This window comes from Cyrtonyx montezumae, unplaced genomic scaffold (assembly GCF_038088225.1).
Source record: "Cyrtonyx montezumae isolate F1298 unplaced genomic scaffold, pur_monq_1.0 scaffold_19, whole genome shotgun sequence".
Taxonomy (NCBI): Eukaryota; Metazoa; Chordata; class Aves; order Galliformes; family Odontophoridae; genus Cyrtonyx; species Cyrtonyx montezumae.
In genome coordinates, this window is record NW_027071925.1 from 6,960,087 (window position 1) to 6,980,129 (window position 20,043).

The 20,043-nt window shown below is 37.2% G+C and overlaps 1 protein-coding gene across 5 annotated transcripts in view; it reads right to left on the reverse strand.

Moving 5' to 3' along the window:
* The window catches only part of HELZ (helicase with zinc finger), a 72,394-nt gene that overhangs the window by 28,813 nt on the left and 23,538 nt on the right, over positions 1–20,043 (reverse strand). For 4 of the 5 annotated variants that reach the window (XM_065735407.1, XM_065735403.1, XM_065735405.1 and 1 more), the window contains 9 exons: positions 19,772–19,847; positions 17,129–17,327; positions 15,943–16,050; positions 15,326–15,623; positions 14,027–14,294; positions 10,176–10,509; positions 7,122–7,252; positions 4,574–4,753; positions 3,970–4,074 (listed from right to left, as the gene is read on the reverse strand). In XM_065735407.1, the coding sequence (XP_065591479.1) occupies positions 3,970–4,074; positions 4,574–4,753; positions 7,122–7,252; positions 10,176–10,509; positions 14,027–14,294; positions 15,326–15,623; positions 15,943–16,050; positions 17,129–17,327; positions 19,772–19,847 (1,699 nt within the window). The remainder of the gene's footprint in view (positions 1–3,969; positions 4,075–4,573; positions 4,754–7,121; positions 7,253–10,175; positions 10,510–14,026; positions 14,295–15,325; positions 15,624–15,942; positions 16,051–17,128; positions 17,328–19,771; positions 19,848–20,043) is intronic. The other variant, XM_065735406.1, reaches the window with a different exon arrangement.

Genomic DNA, 20,043 nt, shown 5'->3' on the forward strand with positions numbered 1-20,043 from the left:
ACCATATGTCTCCTCATACTGGAAAAGCACAGCTCAGTTCCACATAACATGCCAAAATTGACAGTGATCAAACATAACCAGTTCAGCCTGGGTTCAGCACTGATAGACTGTTTCAGGAGGAAGAACCTTCCAATGTGATCACTGAATTTATTCCTCATCAGCCATCAGACTGATCAGCTTTATCGGGTACGCTGTTATTACAGCAGTGCAGCAAAACACAGTCAGAACCGGACCACCAGGAGGCAGCAGGAGCACAACAACCCTGCTCCCTTCACTGCAGCCAGCTTTTATACGATTCATTCCCAATGTGAACTGAGGATAATACTTACCTACCATCTCACAGGAGTACTGTGAGGATTAATGAGTTTATTGTGAGTTTATGTTTGTAAAGCACTTTGAGATTCTTGGATGAAAGGTGCTATTGAAATGCAAAATATTATGGTTATTAGACATCATTATACCATGCACTGTCTTTCATTACACAAATTTAACTATCTGTGACTCAAAGATTGGCTGACAGTGTTTCAAACTGCACTGCTGCTTACCCATGAATTTATTTTATTTTGATGAGAGATCAAAAAGGTATCCCAAAGCTAATACGCACCACTGCCACAAAAGCACCTGGCAGGTAGATGTGACTGCCTGGGAAAAGTCAGGATATAAGTAAGCCAGGCAGAATGTGGGACTTCTTGTGTGCAATCTGCACAAATAGCACCTTCTGTAAATGCAAGATTTTTTCTTAAAGCTGGAGGAACTCATTACAATATATACAAATATTTTTAACCAGCTCAACACAGTCCAAAAACATCTCACCCTGCAACATACTCTTCAATTCTGATTGAACAACTAACCAAACTTCTCCTCCTAATGGTTCCCTGAGCAAAGGCCCCAAGTGCCAGCAGTCAGGACCCACTAAACCAACCTCTTCTTTAGAGCCTGCAACTCCTCCTGTTTGTGTGCAGCCACAAACACTGCAGTTACAAAACCAAAACTAAGCCATTACACTCATGCAAGTGTACTTTCTCACACTGCATACTTCACCTCAAGATTTAATTGTGGAGAAATTAGAAGCTTGAAGGTACCCAAACAGGCAGTGGAATCATGGACAAATACAGTAGGAACCTTACTGAAACAGAAGCCCCATAACACTGAGTCCCTAAAATCTTCTGCAAACAAAAGCACTGAATATACATCCTCAGTACATGGATTAACTTACACAGAATCTGTATTTCATATGGAAAATAACACCATCTTTACATCTAAGAGTGACATCTGGCTATTTCCAACAAAACTGCCTTTGTTTTCATAACATACAAATGGATACAAGTAAATCCGAAATACATAAATAAATTGTAGACACTTCAATCACTGCTTAGAGAGAAATCTGTATGCTTCCCAGGTGGGGATTTAGGTGCCACGTGTAGCTCAAGCACTTGCCTGCAGTGCCTACTGCCAGAGCTGCCTCCCAAGGGCTCCAGCAGTTGATGGAGAGAGACAAGCACAGCCACAGAGTAAAAGCATACACAAGTTGGAAGCCAATTACCACCTCCACTGCTTTGAATCAGCCTTGAACACCGCATGCTTCTGCATGCAAAAAAATTAAGAGTCTTAGCATGGAACAGAAGCATTTAATTGCAGGCTCTTTTCTCCTAACCATAGGTTAACTGGGTTCTTTTCTTCCAGAAAAACCTCAGCATTATCTTACACTGGTAGAACAATTTTATTTTTTTTTCTTCCCTAATCATAACCAGTGCCATTTTTATTTTTTATTTTTTACTGGACACAAATCTGTTGATGGGCATTAGGACTCTGAGCACTTGGTCTCCTGGCTTCTGTGCTATTTTATTTAGGTGCAGAGCTTAGATACAACACTATTTTTTCTGCAGTTCATTACGCCTTTATGTTTTCCAAAGGGTAGAGATAATTATTTGTTAGAAAAAAAAAAAAACTTATACATGAATTCAGTACATGGTATTTAATCAAACCCTCCCAAAATATTTACACAGTTCTCAGTAGTCAGCCAATACTAAATAATTAAGCTTTCCCTCTTTAAAATCAACAGAAGTATTACGGTGCTCCCAACTCATCTGTGGGGATGTTTTTAGAAAAGATACTGTTTAACCAATGCATATCTGCACAAGAAATAAAAAACATCTAAAACAAACTACTCAGCCATTCAGAAACACAAACACTGCAAGCAGCACACCCTGCTTGGAGCAGAAGCAGGGAAGTGCCCATTCTGTTTCCCTTAGGCAGCAGCAAAAGGCTCAGGGCACCCTGTTTAAACTAACAGTAATGATTTCAATATGAAAGCATTTTGACAACAGCCAATAAGAAGGGTAAGAGAACAAGAATTGATTTTATGCTAGGAGTATCACATTGCTCTAGCTTTCAGTGTAGATATTGACCTTTTATCTCCTGCTACATCAGAAGATTAAGGTCGGCATGTTAGGCTGGAAGGCAGTTAGGCTCCCCAAGTATAAGTTGCTTGGAAGCTATGTGAGACTTTTAAGGTAATTTACATACTTGGTGGATCTATAAGCATACACAGAACTGGAGAGGTGCCTCTATCTTCCAAAACCAGAACTTCTTCTAAAGGTATCATGCCTATTGGAACGATGTCACACAATTCACAGCAGTACTTTCTAAAGTATTCATAAAAACTACTCTGAAAGTTACTTTCTATTTTTAACACTCAGTGCTTTTTGCATACTTTTGCATTATATATTCTTGGCAAATATGTATATACATATTTAACATTAATGGAAAATAAATTGTTTACATATGTTTTTCTTGAGCATGTCTGAGACTGTGCTAAATAGAATATAGGACATGAAGAAGGCAGCAGAAGTCTGGCAACCACAACAAAACTACCTAACACCTTGCACTGTTAAATCACAGTTCAATATTCCTGAAAGCGTAAACACACATTTTTCCCCACTACAGGATAAGATACCATAATGCTTTTCAGCACAAAGTGCTTTACAAAGCACCTGAAGACAATCTGTGTCAAAATACACCAGATCCAAGAGAACTTTTCCAAGCAAACTGCCCTCTCTTTTTGGCCAGATCCTCAGAGTCTGTCACATGGCAACTAAAGCCAGCACACCTACCAGAATTTACATGTGTTGTACATCTTGTCCTTTCACATAACTCCTTTGGCTTTACGGACATTAGGTAAAATTTAAATCCAGGATGGCTCTTAGTAGTTAACAAGTAAACATAACGAATCATTTTCTTCATAGTATAATAAATTCACACATTGGCATTTAGAAAATGAACATCATAATTCAAAAACACACACCAAGCTAGAAGTATTATGCACCACATAATCTGTGCAAATATTCCCAAGAGTGAGTTTCTGCCCAGAAATAAATACTGCCTCACAATTTATATGCACATTTCACTCCTCGTGTGCTTTAGGTTTCCACTTCATTTTCTTCCATAAGTAACTCCTCCAAAATAACCATGGTGAGCACATTTAATCACATAAACAATTACTTCAAGTCAATCAATCAGAAGAGGCCAAAGTAGATTTTTTTAAAAACATGATTTTCTAAATGTTTGGCTCCTATGACATTTTTTCTTCAGAAAGCCAGGTGAGTAGCCCCAGATTTCAAACCATAAGCATTAGTCAAAATCCTCTGGAATTTAAAATACAGTTAAATTTATTTTATCACAGTTGCTTTTAGAGGAGCATATCAAAAATTTGCTCATTAGGAACAACACATTTATCAATAGAATAATAAAAGCTTAAAAAAGGATGTCTTTATTTTTATTTAACAAATGACACAAAACAGTGTTGACAATGTACCACATTCCTTTTGGTCTTTATTTTTAAAATCAGTGCTGGTAATGCCAATATGTTTTTATGCTTTTACAAGTTCTTTAACTTTTTTTTATTATTTTTATAGACACCTTTTCTTAAGAAGAGTATTTTATAGATACATAATAAGCCTTAAAAAATACCTGAGAGGTCTTGCCTGGGGATTGCCTGCTTCTACATATGGATGTAAATAATCCTTTATGTAGAGATCAGCAGCACTATTAGAATGGGTGCAAATGAGAATCCTGCTGGAATAAATGGTGCAAATAAAAAAGCAATGAAGAAACAGAAAACAATTCAAAGCAGTAGAGTACAAAAAAAAGGAAACAGTGGCCATCTTCCTGTACATTTCTCTTAATGAAACTACTCACTGACCTACTCTAGCTTGCATGATTCTGCCCTTTAATTCAAATCCTTCAGTTATATAATGGTTTAAACAGTTTTCCAACAATCATTTTGCAGTTATTTATCTAGACCTGATTTTAAGTAAGGAACAGCTTTTACTATCAAATACACTGCACAACGTTCCACGTTGAGCAAATCACAGTCATTCTCCATACTGTCAACTTTAAATAGTTTTGAAATGGAAAATACAGGCTAGGACTACAAAATTACCATTCGAATCAATGGCAGATGGCTTGGGTTTTGGTTGTTCTTAAGCTGGGTGGATACCCTTAACTTGAGTTTAATAAAAAACGGTACTCTCTTTGCTAATCACACATTGCTCTACTTAGTGCCCCACCTCACCTAGTATCCTGTTGTTGGAGTATGTGCTTGACTGCCTGAGCCAGCGTGAACGTTTTTCCTGTCCCATAGGGACCGATGATAAGAACAGGAGGCAGTTGTATTGAAAGTGGGGTAGTGATAGCCAGAACAGCCTCTTTCTGCTTAGCATTTAGCCGAGGGTCCAACTGCTCATCCCATTGTCTGTACAAATGGAGGCAAGAGTTGAAAATCAGAACCCATGACAACTCACAGTCAAAAATAAGTAAAATGAGGAAAGACTTCAAAAGCTTTCATGAAGGTCTGCATGTTAATGTATTGCTTCTGTTTATTCTGAGCCACATTAAAACAAACTAACAGATCTAGCAAAATAATAACATCCTTGCAACACAAAACCTTGATGCTATTTGCAATAAATCAGTATTTGTTTTTTTTTGCAAAGGGAATCCAACTACTTCTCAATTTACAGTATCTTGACTAACAATAACTAGCCTGTGTAGTGTGCATTTCAGACAGAAGTACATGTGGAACCACAACTTAATACAAGAAAGCAGACATCAATGTTTTTCTACCATTACTATATAAAGTGTAACATTAGCTACATTTACTCCAGGCAGTATTTACATTGTCACTTCAAAAGTCAACATTTATATTACCTCAGGCTTGGTAAATATGAACTAGGATGAATCTCAAAAATCAAACAAGAACAACAAAAAATAAGTAGTCACCAATTACAGGCTTCCTTTTCCCCCTGTTGAGATCATTAAGGCATATACCTCTAATGCAAAAGAAATCTAAAAGAGGACCTTTGCTGTAGCCAGTGAGCAATGCCAGCATTAACAGAAAGATTATTTCAGAAAATTCCAATGAGCATAAGAGGTTAAAAATTTGTAGAGACAGTTTATAGTATTCCCAGTGACTGATTTAAAAGTAGATACACACAGTAAAAAACACCTGTCACTGCTGCACATATGGCCATACTTCAGTAACATAATCTGCTTTGGTGCAAGCACTATGATTCTTGCAAATGAGGAAAGTTTCTGTTACCAAAAGGGACTAAAGTCAAGAGGAGCTGACTGAAGTCTTAACCTTTAAGAACAAAAAGCTTGCAAGGGAATCTAAGGAATACTGGAAAGCAATACTCATAAAACAAGAATACAAGAAAGCATAGGAAAGACATTTCTGAGTTTCAGCAAACCAAGCCATCAGGGGGAGAAAAAACATGCTCATTATGCTGACTTAAACTTAACAGCAATCATTATATACATTATTTACATACATTAAAAGTACAAAACAATTATAGAAATAAATTATACAACAAGAACCACTACATAAGTTTTTGATAATATACATTTCATGACATGAAACAGAAAAACAGTTCTAGCTAGCTTGCCTTATTGAAATACTGCTTACTTCCAAACCATTCCTAAATAATACTTCTTTATAAGATTTACCCAAAACTTAATTAAGTCAGTGAACAGATTGTCATTGTCCTTCATTAGCTTTGTGGCATTACTGTGCAAAACCTGCTCCTTTCCTTCAGCCTTTAGTGATGAAGCTTTGATGCATGTAGCAACCATCCCCACCCAGAACACCGCATCAGTCCCCTTTTATCATCTCTGCTCTTCTTACACTTGAAAAGAAAACTCAACTTTCTCTACTAACTTTTGTCAGACATTTTCTAGCTGCCTCAGTTTTCTGCCTAGATCACTTTCCTTCTCATCCTTGAGCTATCTTCTGTTTTGTACTGCAGCACAACCACACTCTTTAATTTGCACCTTCAAGACATCACACAACTCCCTGCATGCTGCACAGGCTATCAGTTCCACATTCCTCTCATTTCCCTGGTGTGTAAAAGCACAAAAACTTTTTTTTAATCCTTCCCCATGCACCAAGAATATTGACCATACTTCCTGAGCCACAAACCCTCATTTCTTCCCCAAGTTTCTTCCTGAAGATGAACTATTTTCATTGCATTGCTGCATTCCTGTAAGCTTTCTCAAGAGTTTAAATAATGTGGGGGTTTATATGTCATAAAATAAACTGTATGGGTACACAAGGAATCTCAGGACTGATTGCAAGTGCAATGCCTTATTCACGTGCCCTTTTTTTTTTGTGATTCCCTTCAGTGATACGTCCAAATTTGGGTCACTGCATCAAACTCAAAGTACTAAAGGACTGCTCACGGTAGTGAGTCTGCATGTTTAAGATCCTAAACAGCAAAGTCCTTGTAACATGTATTTACATTTCCGTAATGTACATATTTTCAATGAAGAACAGAAAAGGAAATAAGAATGGGAGATTTGCCTGCTGCAGCTACAACACAACTGCAATGCCTATTAAAGTCCCCATTCAACCACAGGGAAAACTAATCATCAAATTCTAGTCCTCAGAGGATCAGTTTTCTTGTTTTATTCAGAACAGTTTCACTCCCTTCTCTGAACCATCCCTACCATTAACAAAGAGCAAGACATATTTCCTGTTCTAGGGCAGAGCTCAGCCATCTGTTATGAGAAATTCAATACCACATTACCATACAATTGTTGATATTAAAGTGTCTGCATTCTTGTACCTGTTGGGACTCCAGGGTATGGTGGGAGTCATGCTGACATCTGGAAACAAAATACTGTTGTCCTTAATTCTGTCCAAGGCATAATGCATTTCACAGAGGGGTAAGCGATTTAACTGAAACTGAAGTTCAACCTGCAGTACAAAACAAATGAATTAATAGATGAACCAAAAAAGATTTATTTAGAAAACGCTCTGTGGATTTGGCTACATATGATAACTATTACGTTCCTGCAACCCACTGATTCTCAGAAGGAAACAGGTTTTGTTTTGTTTTTTTGTAAACAAAATAAAATTCAGCACCTTCTGTAACATCGTTTTGTTGTTTAAGGTAAGATTTCACTGCACTTTTAGGAAAAAAATAAAAAAATAAAATATTCTTCAAATTATTTTTGGAATACAAAGAAAACACTCCTTGAAAATACCACTGACCTAGAGCATTGCTTTTAAATACTTAAGCTTCCATACTTTACTGTAAGAGCAACTTGAAAACAGAAACATATCAGAAACTGCTGCAGATGAACAGACAGTACAAATCAGATGTGTGACAAGCAGAGATAAAACCCAAACAGTGCTTAATTCCAGCCAAACATTCTGCAGTAGTACCATTTGCCACTTACGTTGAGTTATTAGAACTCTCCAGAACGTAACTCCTAAAATTTAGTTATTTATTAATACATTCTGTTTCTCTTCCCAATTACTTGTGTTTTAATGCTCTTAGTGCTTAATTTCTATCATATTTAAACATATATGCTACATAATACTGTGAGCAGTAAAAAAGAAAAATCAATACTAGCTTTGGTGTAAATAAACAACACCTGCTTGCATGAGTGCAACCATTAACTTCTGTTCCCCACAGATCAGATCCAAAGACACTAAATATTCATCGTGCCTTATTACATTTTACAGCAAGATGTATAACCACAGCCCCAAAGAAAAGGGCCGCTAAGGAGTAAAGCATGGAGCTCACTAAAACTATTTAAACTGGTAGGAAAGCTTGTTTCTCAAACAGTACACATGAATGCTCAAACCACATAGCTGATGCCTACCCACTGCTGCAGGAAATACCCAGGTGTTTAAAGCAGCATGGGTTAGCATATGCCAAGAATGACAGCGACAGCTCACGCTGCCAGAGGGTGACCCCAAGCATCCCTCCAGGCATCCCCAATCTACACCCACAGCATCCCTCAAGTTAGGAAAAGATTTCCAAGCACGTGGCACTGGTTCCAACCTCAGCTTGCTCTATAGAAGAAAAGTGTCTTTGCTCCTACAGGCCCAAGGCTAACAGAAGCCCACCTGGTAATTAAAAAGCTACAATTAAAACACAAACTGTAAATCTGAGCAATACTTTAACAGCCCTTTCAGGGAGTCCAAGGAAGGTGGCTGGCATTCAAGGCCTCTTATTATTTACCAGTGTTCTCCATTTTCTTTAACAGCTTGTGGTTTGTTTTGTTTTCAATCCAGTTTGGATTGAGTCACGTAGTTATGTTTGCTGTTGCAGAGTACTGAATGAGGCCATCTGTGAAGGAGAGGCATGTAACCTGCTCTAATAAACACTCCAGAACAAGAAAACAGTGGGAAAGGAAGTCAATCCATTGCCAGTTCACAAAAAACGACACAAGACAGCACAACCACTCCAAAAATAAAACAGACTCTTGTTAGTTTGGTCACCAAGAAGAGCAGCAGCCAAGGGGCTTTAAAGCACCAGCTCGTTCCAGCCCAAGTCAGCCAGGACAACAGACAAGGAAGTTATCAGGAAATTTCCAAGATGAATTATTAGATGAGGAAGGAAGGCATGCGTTTTATCCAAAATACACAGCAACTACAGCAATTTCATCAGTGTTTAAGAATCATATAGGGATTACTAAACCCACTGGAGGTAACTGCAATACTTCTAGCATCTTTAATAGAACTGTACCTCCAAACTGTATTACTACCTCCAGTTCTAACCTGAGGATCTTTTTACACATTCTTCAGTCAACACTTCATGAGAAGAAACTTTCCTCCCAATTACGATTCATTAAAACATAGATAACTGCTTAAGGATTTCACCACCAGTTCATTGATGTATCTATGAAGCACTGCACGATTTCACAAATAAACCCAGAACCTAGTTTCAACACAGAAGAGATTTGCTGCCTCAGGCCTAGTTTTACAAGACACTGGAAGGAAAATAAGTCAGTTATTCAAACTCTAGCTCATTTGGAATTCCAGTGTAGTTTTTGATAGAATCAATTAGAAGATTTAATTATTGCTTTACGAAAACAAACACAAAACCAAGAGCCCAGAAGACTGTAAGCCTCCCCAGACCAATCAGTCACATTAAATTAAGACATTAGGATTCTTATATGCTTCCACAAAGGAAAGTAAATGGAGATAATTCCTTGGTGAAAATGCATTCGGTTCAAGTAATTTCAGTGACCTTAATTTGAGGTCACTTCTGGCTACTAACAAGATCAATGTCGATTTCTCTTGAAATACAGGATATGCATCAGAAAAGTATTTGTACATTTTCTTCACACCTGTGTCTACACAACCCTCATCTTCATCAAGGCAGTAAGTTAACCACTAGAGGACAATATTCCTTTTGTTCTAATACAGGTGCAGAATGCAGTACAAAGCCCATTCATAGCCTCAACAGACTCCCCTAAAAATCCATCTCACCTCAGGCCTAGGAACAAAGGTAGTAGAATCCATAGCAACACAAGAAGGATACAGCACAAAATGAAGAGCTTCAGATGCAAATTACCAAACAGAGTTCCAGTTGACCATGTAAAGAGCACCAGAGGTTTATTCATTTGGAGGAAAAAAATTCATTAACACTCCTTCCCTTGTCTTTGTTATTGAAAAGGTTCCTGTGGACTCTGATGACAATATATGTTTCATAAGTAAGTATACACACATTTCACCTATCTGAAATTGTCACTCACACTCTACTTTCTCTGTATCACAAGGAGAATAAAAAAAAAAAATCCCTACCACATCTTCCAGCAATTATTTTGGGTGGAGCTGAAACAGACAATGTAAACACGCCAGAACAGTTTCCTCCCAGACTCACCTGCATCTCACAATCTGCCCGAAGATTAAGCTCTTCACAGCATTCCCTGGATACCCTCAAGAAGATGTAATCCTTTGTTTTCTCTTCAATAGCTGCTTCATAAACCTTCTCTTTGGTTCCTTGGGTCTGTGCTGACTTCTCTTTAGTGACAGGCAATAAATAAACAGCATTGACTTTGGTCATCACCAGCCGTCCAGCCAAAGTGTCTTCTGAAAGCGTTTCAGTGAGCTTAAAGCGTCCAAAAAGTTGTCCATTTTGGGCATACTTTGCACCTCCAGAAACCCCGGTGAGCATGAAGCTTGCTACAATCTGCAATTGCACTTTTATGTTGAACCTAAGCAAGAAAATATTTAGTCAGTGCAGAAAAACACTCTCAGATTTGGAAATTCCATGCATCCACACCCAAGATTCACTGCCTGACACTCTTGAGTATGAAACACTATACTTGAACAAATATAGCTAGAGTGGCTCTTCAGGAGAACATAGCTGGAAGAACATTTACACGGTTTCCTTTTGATGACGGCCTATAAAACATACAATTAGGAGAAGCAGCATCAACGAAGCTTTAAAAAATAAAACAAAAACAGCTTCATTAGACTGAATTAAATACGAAGATCTCTGTGACCAAAATAGGTACAAGGTATGTTGTATTTTGTATTTTTTGTACAAGGTATATTGCTGCGTATGCTCCAAATCAGTAGAAAATAATAAATAAATAAATAAATGTCAATACTTTGTAACCTTATGTAATATTCACTGATACTTGGTATAATTCAGGGAGAGGTGTACAGAACAGAATAAGATCCCTCTTTATTCCATCCATCTCTCCCAACCTGCACACCAATAACCTAGATCTTGAAGGAGGTAAACGGTATTATATCTGATTAAAATTCTTCCTAAAATTCAGAATGGGGGCATAAAAAAATATATGTACAGTAACTTCAACACCATAAATAAGAGCTCTGCATTGTTACTAAGGTACAATCACGTGCTATTGTTAATTAATTTTGTACAAACTTTATAAAACTTCCCTAGAATGAAATCTCTAAGCCGTTACATGTGCACCAGCTGACTCTCCAATTCTGATTTGTAAAAAGCTACAGGAAAAATATTATTACTGCCAGTCTGAGACAAGGCACAAATTACTGTTTTCGTACATGAATAAACTGATTCTGCTACCCTAAAGGGAATCTCAAGTTTACAGATGACCAGTTTTCTGTGAGGAAGCTGACACCTTCTGGCAAGATGTTAAATTACAAAATCAGAATTAGAATTAAAAAACCCAAGTTTCTTTTTCCACCTATTCCTCACTTTCTTTTGCTGTGAGCTTTCCACAAAGATCAACACACTTCATTTTTAATGGGAGAAATTCAGCCAGGATATCTCATTGCAAAATCAAAACAGAGAAATACCAGGAAAATCAAGAATCCATGCATGGCCAATGCAGCCAAATTCTCAAATGGCAAGTAAAGCCATTCTGAATAAAACCCCACTTCACATTTTCTTAAAAGTAAATTCAACATATTTCATTTTACATTCATATCTACAGAGCTCAGGTAGGATGCACAGTGTGACATTTCCCTACGCACTGATAAAATATAAGACACAGTAATGATGAAAACAAATCTATTTTCCATCAGTTAAAATTTTATGTTGGCACAGCCTTGAAGATAAACCTGTTCTGTAATTCTGGAAGCAGAAAATGTAGTGCATGGGAGGAGCTATGTTGCCTCACGCACACTGATGCTCACACAATACAACACACAGTAAGTGTTAGCCAACCTAACCATTATAAGGCTGTTTCTCTTTTAAATGCACGAACGAGAAAGGATGACTTTTAGAACCATCAGCAGACTGCATGCATAGCAAAGAGTTCAAAAACCAAGACAGCATCTGGATCAGAATGCTGCTTTGCTTCTTGCATTTGGAAATGAGTCAGTAATAGTGCCTTGCTCTAACCTTTATTACTTTGTTTTGTAATGCAGTCGTGGTGTGTATGTTTGCCCCTTGAAACATTAGAATAAACACAACTGAAAAGTAATTTTTTCCAAAACCATTGGGAATGGATTCCCTTATAACCAAACTCAGGACTTTAAAAAGTCACTGCGACCTTCATCCAGTACTTTTCAGAAGTTCTGCCCAGGTGCCCTCAAACTCTGAAATTATTTCCCTATTAAATGCAAAATCATGATTAACATTCTTAAAACAATCCACTCCAATCTGAACTGCACACAGTCACGTTATTCCAATCCTGTCAGAAGAGAGCATGTTGACAGCCCTACTGCCTTACGAGATACATCCACAAACGCATTGGAGAGTAGCTGCTCATCAACATTTTGACTCTTGACACAACTTCAGAGCTATTACAACCCACTTGCATTTGTATTTCCAGGCCCACTCCTAGGCTTGCAACCCTATCACCTCACTAGAGAATAAAACTGTGTGATCTTAGCCACAGAGGATCAGAAAAGTGTACTACTTTCAGCCTTGTTGCAATTAAGTGGGTCAGCTACCAGATCAAAAGAACACTCTGTCATCAACATTATCAAAGCAGAAGATTTCAAGACCATTATTAAAACTTACTAATCTACTGGATAGAAAAAGAAGAGCAAAAACTTATCACTGCACCATAAGGGAAGCATTACACAGAACACATTTCTTATTCTTTCATTCCTAGGGGCACGCTGCTCTTGGCTTTCCTAGATTGTAATTCTTGATGTGAAAATTCACTCTGCAAAAAACAATCTAGCTTTGCATCATATTTCACAATGTTTACTTTAAACCCACTTCTGTATTAAAAAACCTTAAAAAAGTGATTTTAAACAAGCATGATGGAAAATATTTCTTTACGCTGAATACACTTGAAGCATCATATCCATATGTTCACAGAACCATAGGGCTTGGAAGGGACCTCTAGAGATCATCGAGTCCAACCCCCCTGCCAAAGCAGACCTAGCCCAGGTTGCACAGGTAGGCACCCAGGCAGGTCTTGAATGCCTCCAGAGAAGGAGACTCCACCACCTCTCTGGGCAGCCTGTGCCAGTGCTCCGTTACTGCACTGTGAAGAAGTGCTGATGCACTTCTGTGTGGAACTTCCTAAGCAACAGTTTGCGGCCATTTCCCCTCATCCTATCGCCACCGATGTCAGATTCCAGCTCAAGAGCACAGCACAGCAGAGATGAAAGATACAAAGAAGAAAAGTTCAAATATACAGCACTTCATTTGAGAGATAAAAAGGAAATTGAACCATTTTTATGCTTTAAGAACATTAGAAATAGAACTGTTAATGGCTGTATTACACAAAACGAAAATATGAGATTTGACTTTTACTAGCAACTTTTACTCAGAGGCAACTTTCAGCTCATATAGAGAGCAAATAAAATTGACTTTAAAATGACACAGCAGCTGTCTGAGTTTGTCCCAACCCCAATTCAAACTTTTTCTACAAAAACTGGTTCATAAATGCCTTTTAGATGCAGATTTCATGTTGTAACTTGATTTTACCAATGAAAAAAACCAACTCATTTTCTTTCTGTATAGAGAGCCAAAAACATAACACAAAAAAAAAATTTATACAGACATTAGTAAACCATTGTACAACAGAAGCCTAGTGCCTCCAACTGTAAGCAAACACTGGTATGTACAACCAGCTTGAAATGAGCACCACTAAGTAAGAATTGTAAGCACTAGTCTGTCCCATCAAATCACTATTTTCACATTCAGATTCAACTTTATCTCCAAAAGATGTCTTGGTATTTTAACTAATCATGTAGGTTTAATCAGAAAAGTTCAGCATTTTAACAGAACAGTAACAAATATATAGCATATATTTTTGTAAATGTATTACTTACTTGCTAACTTCCTTATACTGTGCTATTTCCTCAATATAAAGGAGGTCATGCAACCGTGACTGATAGTTGGTCTTGGTCAATGATTTGTCCAGGACAGATTGTGTAAATAACTGGTCAGCAGATAGAGGGATTTGGTATCTGGTAAGAAGGCTCTTCTCCAATTCAGTAGTTTCATTAGGTTCAAATTCTACAATAGTCTTAGAAGTAGAATCCCAACGCTTAGCTGTGGTTAGTAGCTGTTGCCGTGCATGCATCAGGTATTCAAGATCTGAGTACACAGCAGAAAAAGGAACTAAGTTACAGACAAACAAACACTACTAAAAATAATCCTATCAGAGAGAATGAACTGAGCACGAGAGTCTCCTCTGCATACAGCAGCTTTAGTAAATTCACTGCCAGACTTACTATCCCTAATTTTTCAGGTGTACCCAGATTAAACAGTTATAAAATACAAGGGCAATAACTCTCTAAAAAAACTTTGTCTTACAGAAGTCTGTCAGCTGCGATTACCCAACCCAGATACATGAGGATCAGATAATAGCTCCTGAAAAGACAACTGCTTTGCTTCTAAGCATAGCATCTTGCCCTCAATACAATATTCTGTGCTTCAATAGACACTACAATTGGTACAGACTTCCTGCTCTTTGGTCATCTGGAAAGACTGATTCATGGTCTTTGGCATTTACTACTCACAGTTTCTTCTTGGTAAAGTTAATTTCTTATTTGTAAATAAACACTAGGAATATAAAACCATTGCTGATTTTATGGCATGTAATTTTTTAAACCTGAAAACACACATACAAAAAAAAAAATCACATTTTCTTTGTATTTTCAAAATTTGTTATGGGGCAGTTTGTTGAGTTATAAACCTGAAGTTTGCCTCTTGCCTTTGACAAGTGCAGTCAGACATTGCAAGAAAAAAAGACACAATCTTCTTTAATTAATGAATTATCAGAGAAATTCTTCATCTTCCTCACCTTTTTCTACATGTATTGATGAAAATGCTGAACAAGACACATACTAAAGTAGAAAATCTTAGCTTTTTGACAAGATTTAGGAACATATCCTGACACAGTGTAATAATCATAAGGCCACTGCCTCCACTGGGCCCAAGGCAATCTATACATTCTGAAGCTTTTGTTCATTATTTATATTCATGCATGTGATGAAGATAACAAACAGTAAAAGTTATCCATTAGCTGTTAATACATATGCTGCTCTGCCCAGAAATGTGAAAAAAAGAAACAGGTGGCATTAAAAAAAACTTTTTTTATTAAAAACAATTTTTTTATACATTACCTTCAGTTGAAGCAGCATCAATCATTACTCGTTGCATGAGGACTGGTTCTAATCCAAAATCAAACACAACAGTTTGGCGAAAAGTTCCAAAGATTTCTGTGTTAAAGGCTATACTGACTTTGTATATATAGTGATCTATTCCATTCTGGACCATCTTTCCTCCTATCCATTCCTGACAGTTTTCTGGAACTTCCTGTGATACCTGGGTAGTGCTGTCTCCAGCAGATATTGCAATGATACTGAAATGTGGACGATGGGCATCATAAAGCAATGCCACTCGATACAGCATTCTTGCAGGCTAGCAGAAAAAAAACGCAAGGGTTGAAATCAACTATGTTGGAAAACAAAAATTATTTCAAGAGTATCTTTATTTGCAGTCAGACAGTGAGAGCTTACAAGAATTCTCAACTTGACAAAGCAGGTACAAGTCCCGCAGGCACAAACCATAGTACAAAACAGGGCACCTCACATAACCACCAGGGCTGCTGGAAAAGGAATGGTGCTAGCAAATTGCTTTATTTAAAGAAAAAGTACTACACAATTTTAATCACAAAAACGCTATGAAATGCATTCTCATTTTTATTACTGACTCGCTGTCAAAAACTAAGCAGTCTTACCTTACAAGTGAGAGCAAACGTCCAAGTCTGATGAGACTTTTTGGTGGTGACAGTTACTGAGAGCTCAGGATTATGTTCTACTCTCACTCCTTCTATACTTTCACTAAGCTAGATTAAAAGAAGAAGAGCATAATATTAAACTTCTACAAAGTCAAAATAATTCAGGAAAAACGCAGTATTTTGAGCAGAAAATGAAAAGAATGGTCTCAGATTGTGCAGGACTGGTGTAAGTCCTGTGTGGGAATTAAATACAATATGTCCTACTTCAGAGATAAGCAAGCCAGATCTACTAGATCATACAGTGTAGGCAGAGAGTATAACCATTTATGACAATTAATCACAGGACTTGATTTTCAAAAATCAACTTAACTGTACATGTTTTAAGCAGAACATGATTTTATTTGGAAAGAAGGATCCAACACAATGAGGTCTCAAGACTGCATTTCCAGAAGACCCCAGATCTCAAAGACATCAATGAGAACTCCAGAGATACCAGGAAACTAGAATGAAGCTTTCTACTCATTAATTCATTTTGCAGAAAGTCTGCTCTTCCCAGACTTAAATCAACAATAGATGGACCGAAAACTCCTTAGGGTCAGTGGTAAGTAGAGCTGGTCGAATGCTGCAGAAATGTTCTTTGGAATTCCCAACAGTTGCTAGGTTTCATCATATCCATACCCCTCACTCTTCAGCATTCAAACTTTTTTGAACATTAGGGATTGGCTTTTCTTCATAAAAGTGTCTGCAGCTGCAGGCAAAGAAAAGGAGCCATGCAAAAACAAGAGTATTCTCCACTAAGTCATGAAAGCTTCACCGTTTATTGTTCTCCAGTTTAAAAGGTTTTGTCATCCACTCAAGGAACAGAAACAATACCATGAGACTTGTCTGACTCATCCTGCACCAGGAATGGTAAATATGCAAAATGAGCACACTGTGATCAACCCACAAACTGTAATTCACAAACTCCATCACCAATTCCTGAAAAGAATGATGACATTTGCAGAAATGAGTTCAAGTCTCCGGTATCTTTGCAAGAAGATACAGTGCAGGATGGAAAGGGGAGCAAATTGGTTGGACAATTTCTTGGTAACGAGTAGTTCGACCAGCTCTGATAGTAAGGGCCAAAAACAGGCTCATCTGTGAGTTTAAAATATGAGCACATAGGGAAGTAGTATATTTTCCTTACCACTTTCTCAGGAGATAACGAATTCATCCATTTCTCAATCAAGGTTTCCATATAACTGCCCGAACATTGTTTGTTTTCCTTCTGCTGTTTTAATCTGATCAAGCGGGAAGCATATCGTTTTTGCCATTCTGTTAGCTCCTCCTGGGAATGTGCTGAAGTACACTGTGCACCGTACCTGCAGATCCCTTGCTCTAAAAATCTACATAAAATAGGAAAAACGATTATGCCTTAAACTTTTCCTTCTCCAATTCAAAAGTGAAATCTATCAACACCTTACTTTGAAAGCCAGAAGGACATTCTTTAAATCTTTCTCTGAACTAAAGGCAGTTTTAGTCAATGGGAATTAATTTGGAAATATATAAACACGCACATTATTTTATAAGACAGGGAGAAGCCCCTCTTGCTGAAAAGTCCAAAAAGATGCATCAGATTTCTCTGAAACACACAAAGACACAAGACTTCTTACAAGATTTCCAGCTCCAAAGAAGAATCAAGTGTTTGTAGAGCAATTAACACAGTGAGATCACAGACCATCCCTGAAATTGCAAGGCACTGTATTAACCTGAATAAAATGCTGTCACGAGGGAAGATGTAGCATAATTGCCTCCAATAGTTATGTCATTAGCTGCTAAGTGCTCATTCAGCATTCTTCCTGGAACAATAGTGACATCACGTGGACTTCTCTCCTAAATACACCTACACTGAAAATCTCTCAAGGAGAAGATTTATTCCCCCCAGTGAAGAATGTATCAGTCCAAAAGGATCTATTTTTAGAGAGGCTAAGGATTTGTTAAAAATTCATAGCATGTTCTGATGCATCTAAATTAATGATTTTCAGCACCCCACATCATTGACAAAGGCAGCAGAAGTCATCAGTGATTGAAAAACCTTTCCACAGTAAACATATTATGTAATGCAACACATAGCATGAACTAGCATGTGAATTTTGAACTAGCTGACAAAAACAAATAATACTTGACTATGACAAAAACCTTGCAGCAGAAGCACCTGGACATACAGGCAACACTTTCATCATTGACTATAATAAATTTTTCTTAAAGGAAAGATATTAAGTATTTAAAGGTCTAATTGTCAGATTTCTAATGAAATAAGCATGATATATACTATGATGTTACTGCAGATTTTCCCAAGCTACGATCCTCAATATCTTTTGAATTAAAATATTTTTTTAGTAGGCTATTTCAATACTTTATTATATATCTTCAAATTCAGCACTGCATTGATGTATTAAAATGATAAAGCATAATTGCCATTTTCATGGTCCAAAGGAACTTGGAGCACAAGTATAAAATATAATGTTGACCCATTATTATAATCTGTCTAAGAGGTATACACATATATATACGTTTATATAAATTTGTATATATATAAATGTAACAGATTTGCTTTTCCTGTCCATTATTTAAAAGAAAAGCATTTTACCTTAAAAATCTGTCATCATTACACATTTTCCAACTTTTCTGTCTCAACACTTTTTTTTCCCACTTGTGATTAGTTTCTTATTTAATATCCGTGCAATTCTGTAACCTCATTACTCAGAATAAATATGATGCACTCCTACAGCTTTATGGCTCATGGGAAAAATAAATCACAACTTTATAAACTCACATTCAATACCTGTACCCATCTCCTTATAAGGAAACTAAAATCTTTAATCCATGGTCAGAATGGATCCTTCTCACTGTAAAGGTTAACACATAAGAAACTGGTAAAGCTAATTACAGCCTTAGTGGAAGAAGGTTTCAGAGCAATGGCTGGAAATATAGTACAGAAAGTTATCATGAGGGTTTCTTTTGTTTTTTTAAGGTTTACTTTTTAAATATTATATATTAGATGTGCTAAAAACCAACAGTTCCCAGGATTTAGCACCTCTAGAAAATCACACCAAAAGTAGCCCAACTTCAGCAGAATTGAGTGCTGCCATCTAAAAAGCAATTCAGACTGCTACCATGCAATAAATTTTACCCATTTGCACAAATCATAGATAGAGCAGAATGAAGTGCATAATTTTTGTTTTATTCCCCTAATGCAGTATTACGTAAGTAGTTGTAGTTATATCATGACAAACTACAGGCAATGCTGTCTGGTGGACTGAAACAGATAGGGAGAAGAATCTTCAGTACAAGCTGTTGGACTTTCAGCAAGACTATTCACTTCTATGTATATGAATTAAGGCAAGATGGACATAATGAGATCAAGAGGGAAATTCTGCAAACATTTTTTAACCAAAGATTATTTTTCAGCAAAGCCCACTTATCCAGCAGCACATAGGAGCATGCTTTCAAAGTGCACTTCACTGTGCTTCCATTTGCTAACAATGCTGTCTACAGGAGTGAATTTACACATCTCCCTGAAAATTCAAAAAGGGAGGGCAAGAAGACAGATGCTGCCCTGCCTCTACCAACACATTGCTCAAATTACTCTCAAGACAACAGTGCTAGACATTTTACTTTACAGAAAAGCTTCGGCATAAACTGACTTCTCTAAAAATGTGAATGAATCAACTCCTGTTCTAGTAAGTGCTTTCACATTTCTGAACATCTAATCATTCATTTATCAGCTTAGTAAAAGAGGAAGTGTTTTGATTCTTTTGAGAATGTTGGTATAAAGCAAAGGCATTACCTTTTACATAGTGTATATTCTTCACTGCTTGTGACTCCCCTGGGTGGAGGGCGGAACTGCCAGCCATCCCGGGACCCTGCAGAGTAGGAAAGTAACCCAAGTTATGACTAATTGCCAATGATTTTTGAGTCTGATAGTACCCAGAAAACCACGCCTTTAAACATCAACCCAAAGTGTATTTGTAAACTCAAAAAAATTATCCACCTCAAAAATAATCATCAACTCCTAACAAATTTATTTGCAACAAAAGTTTAAAAGGTATGAAGGCAAAT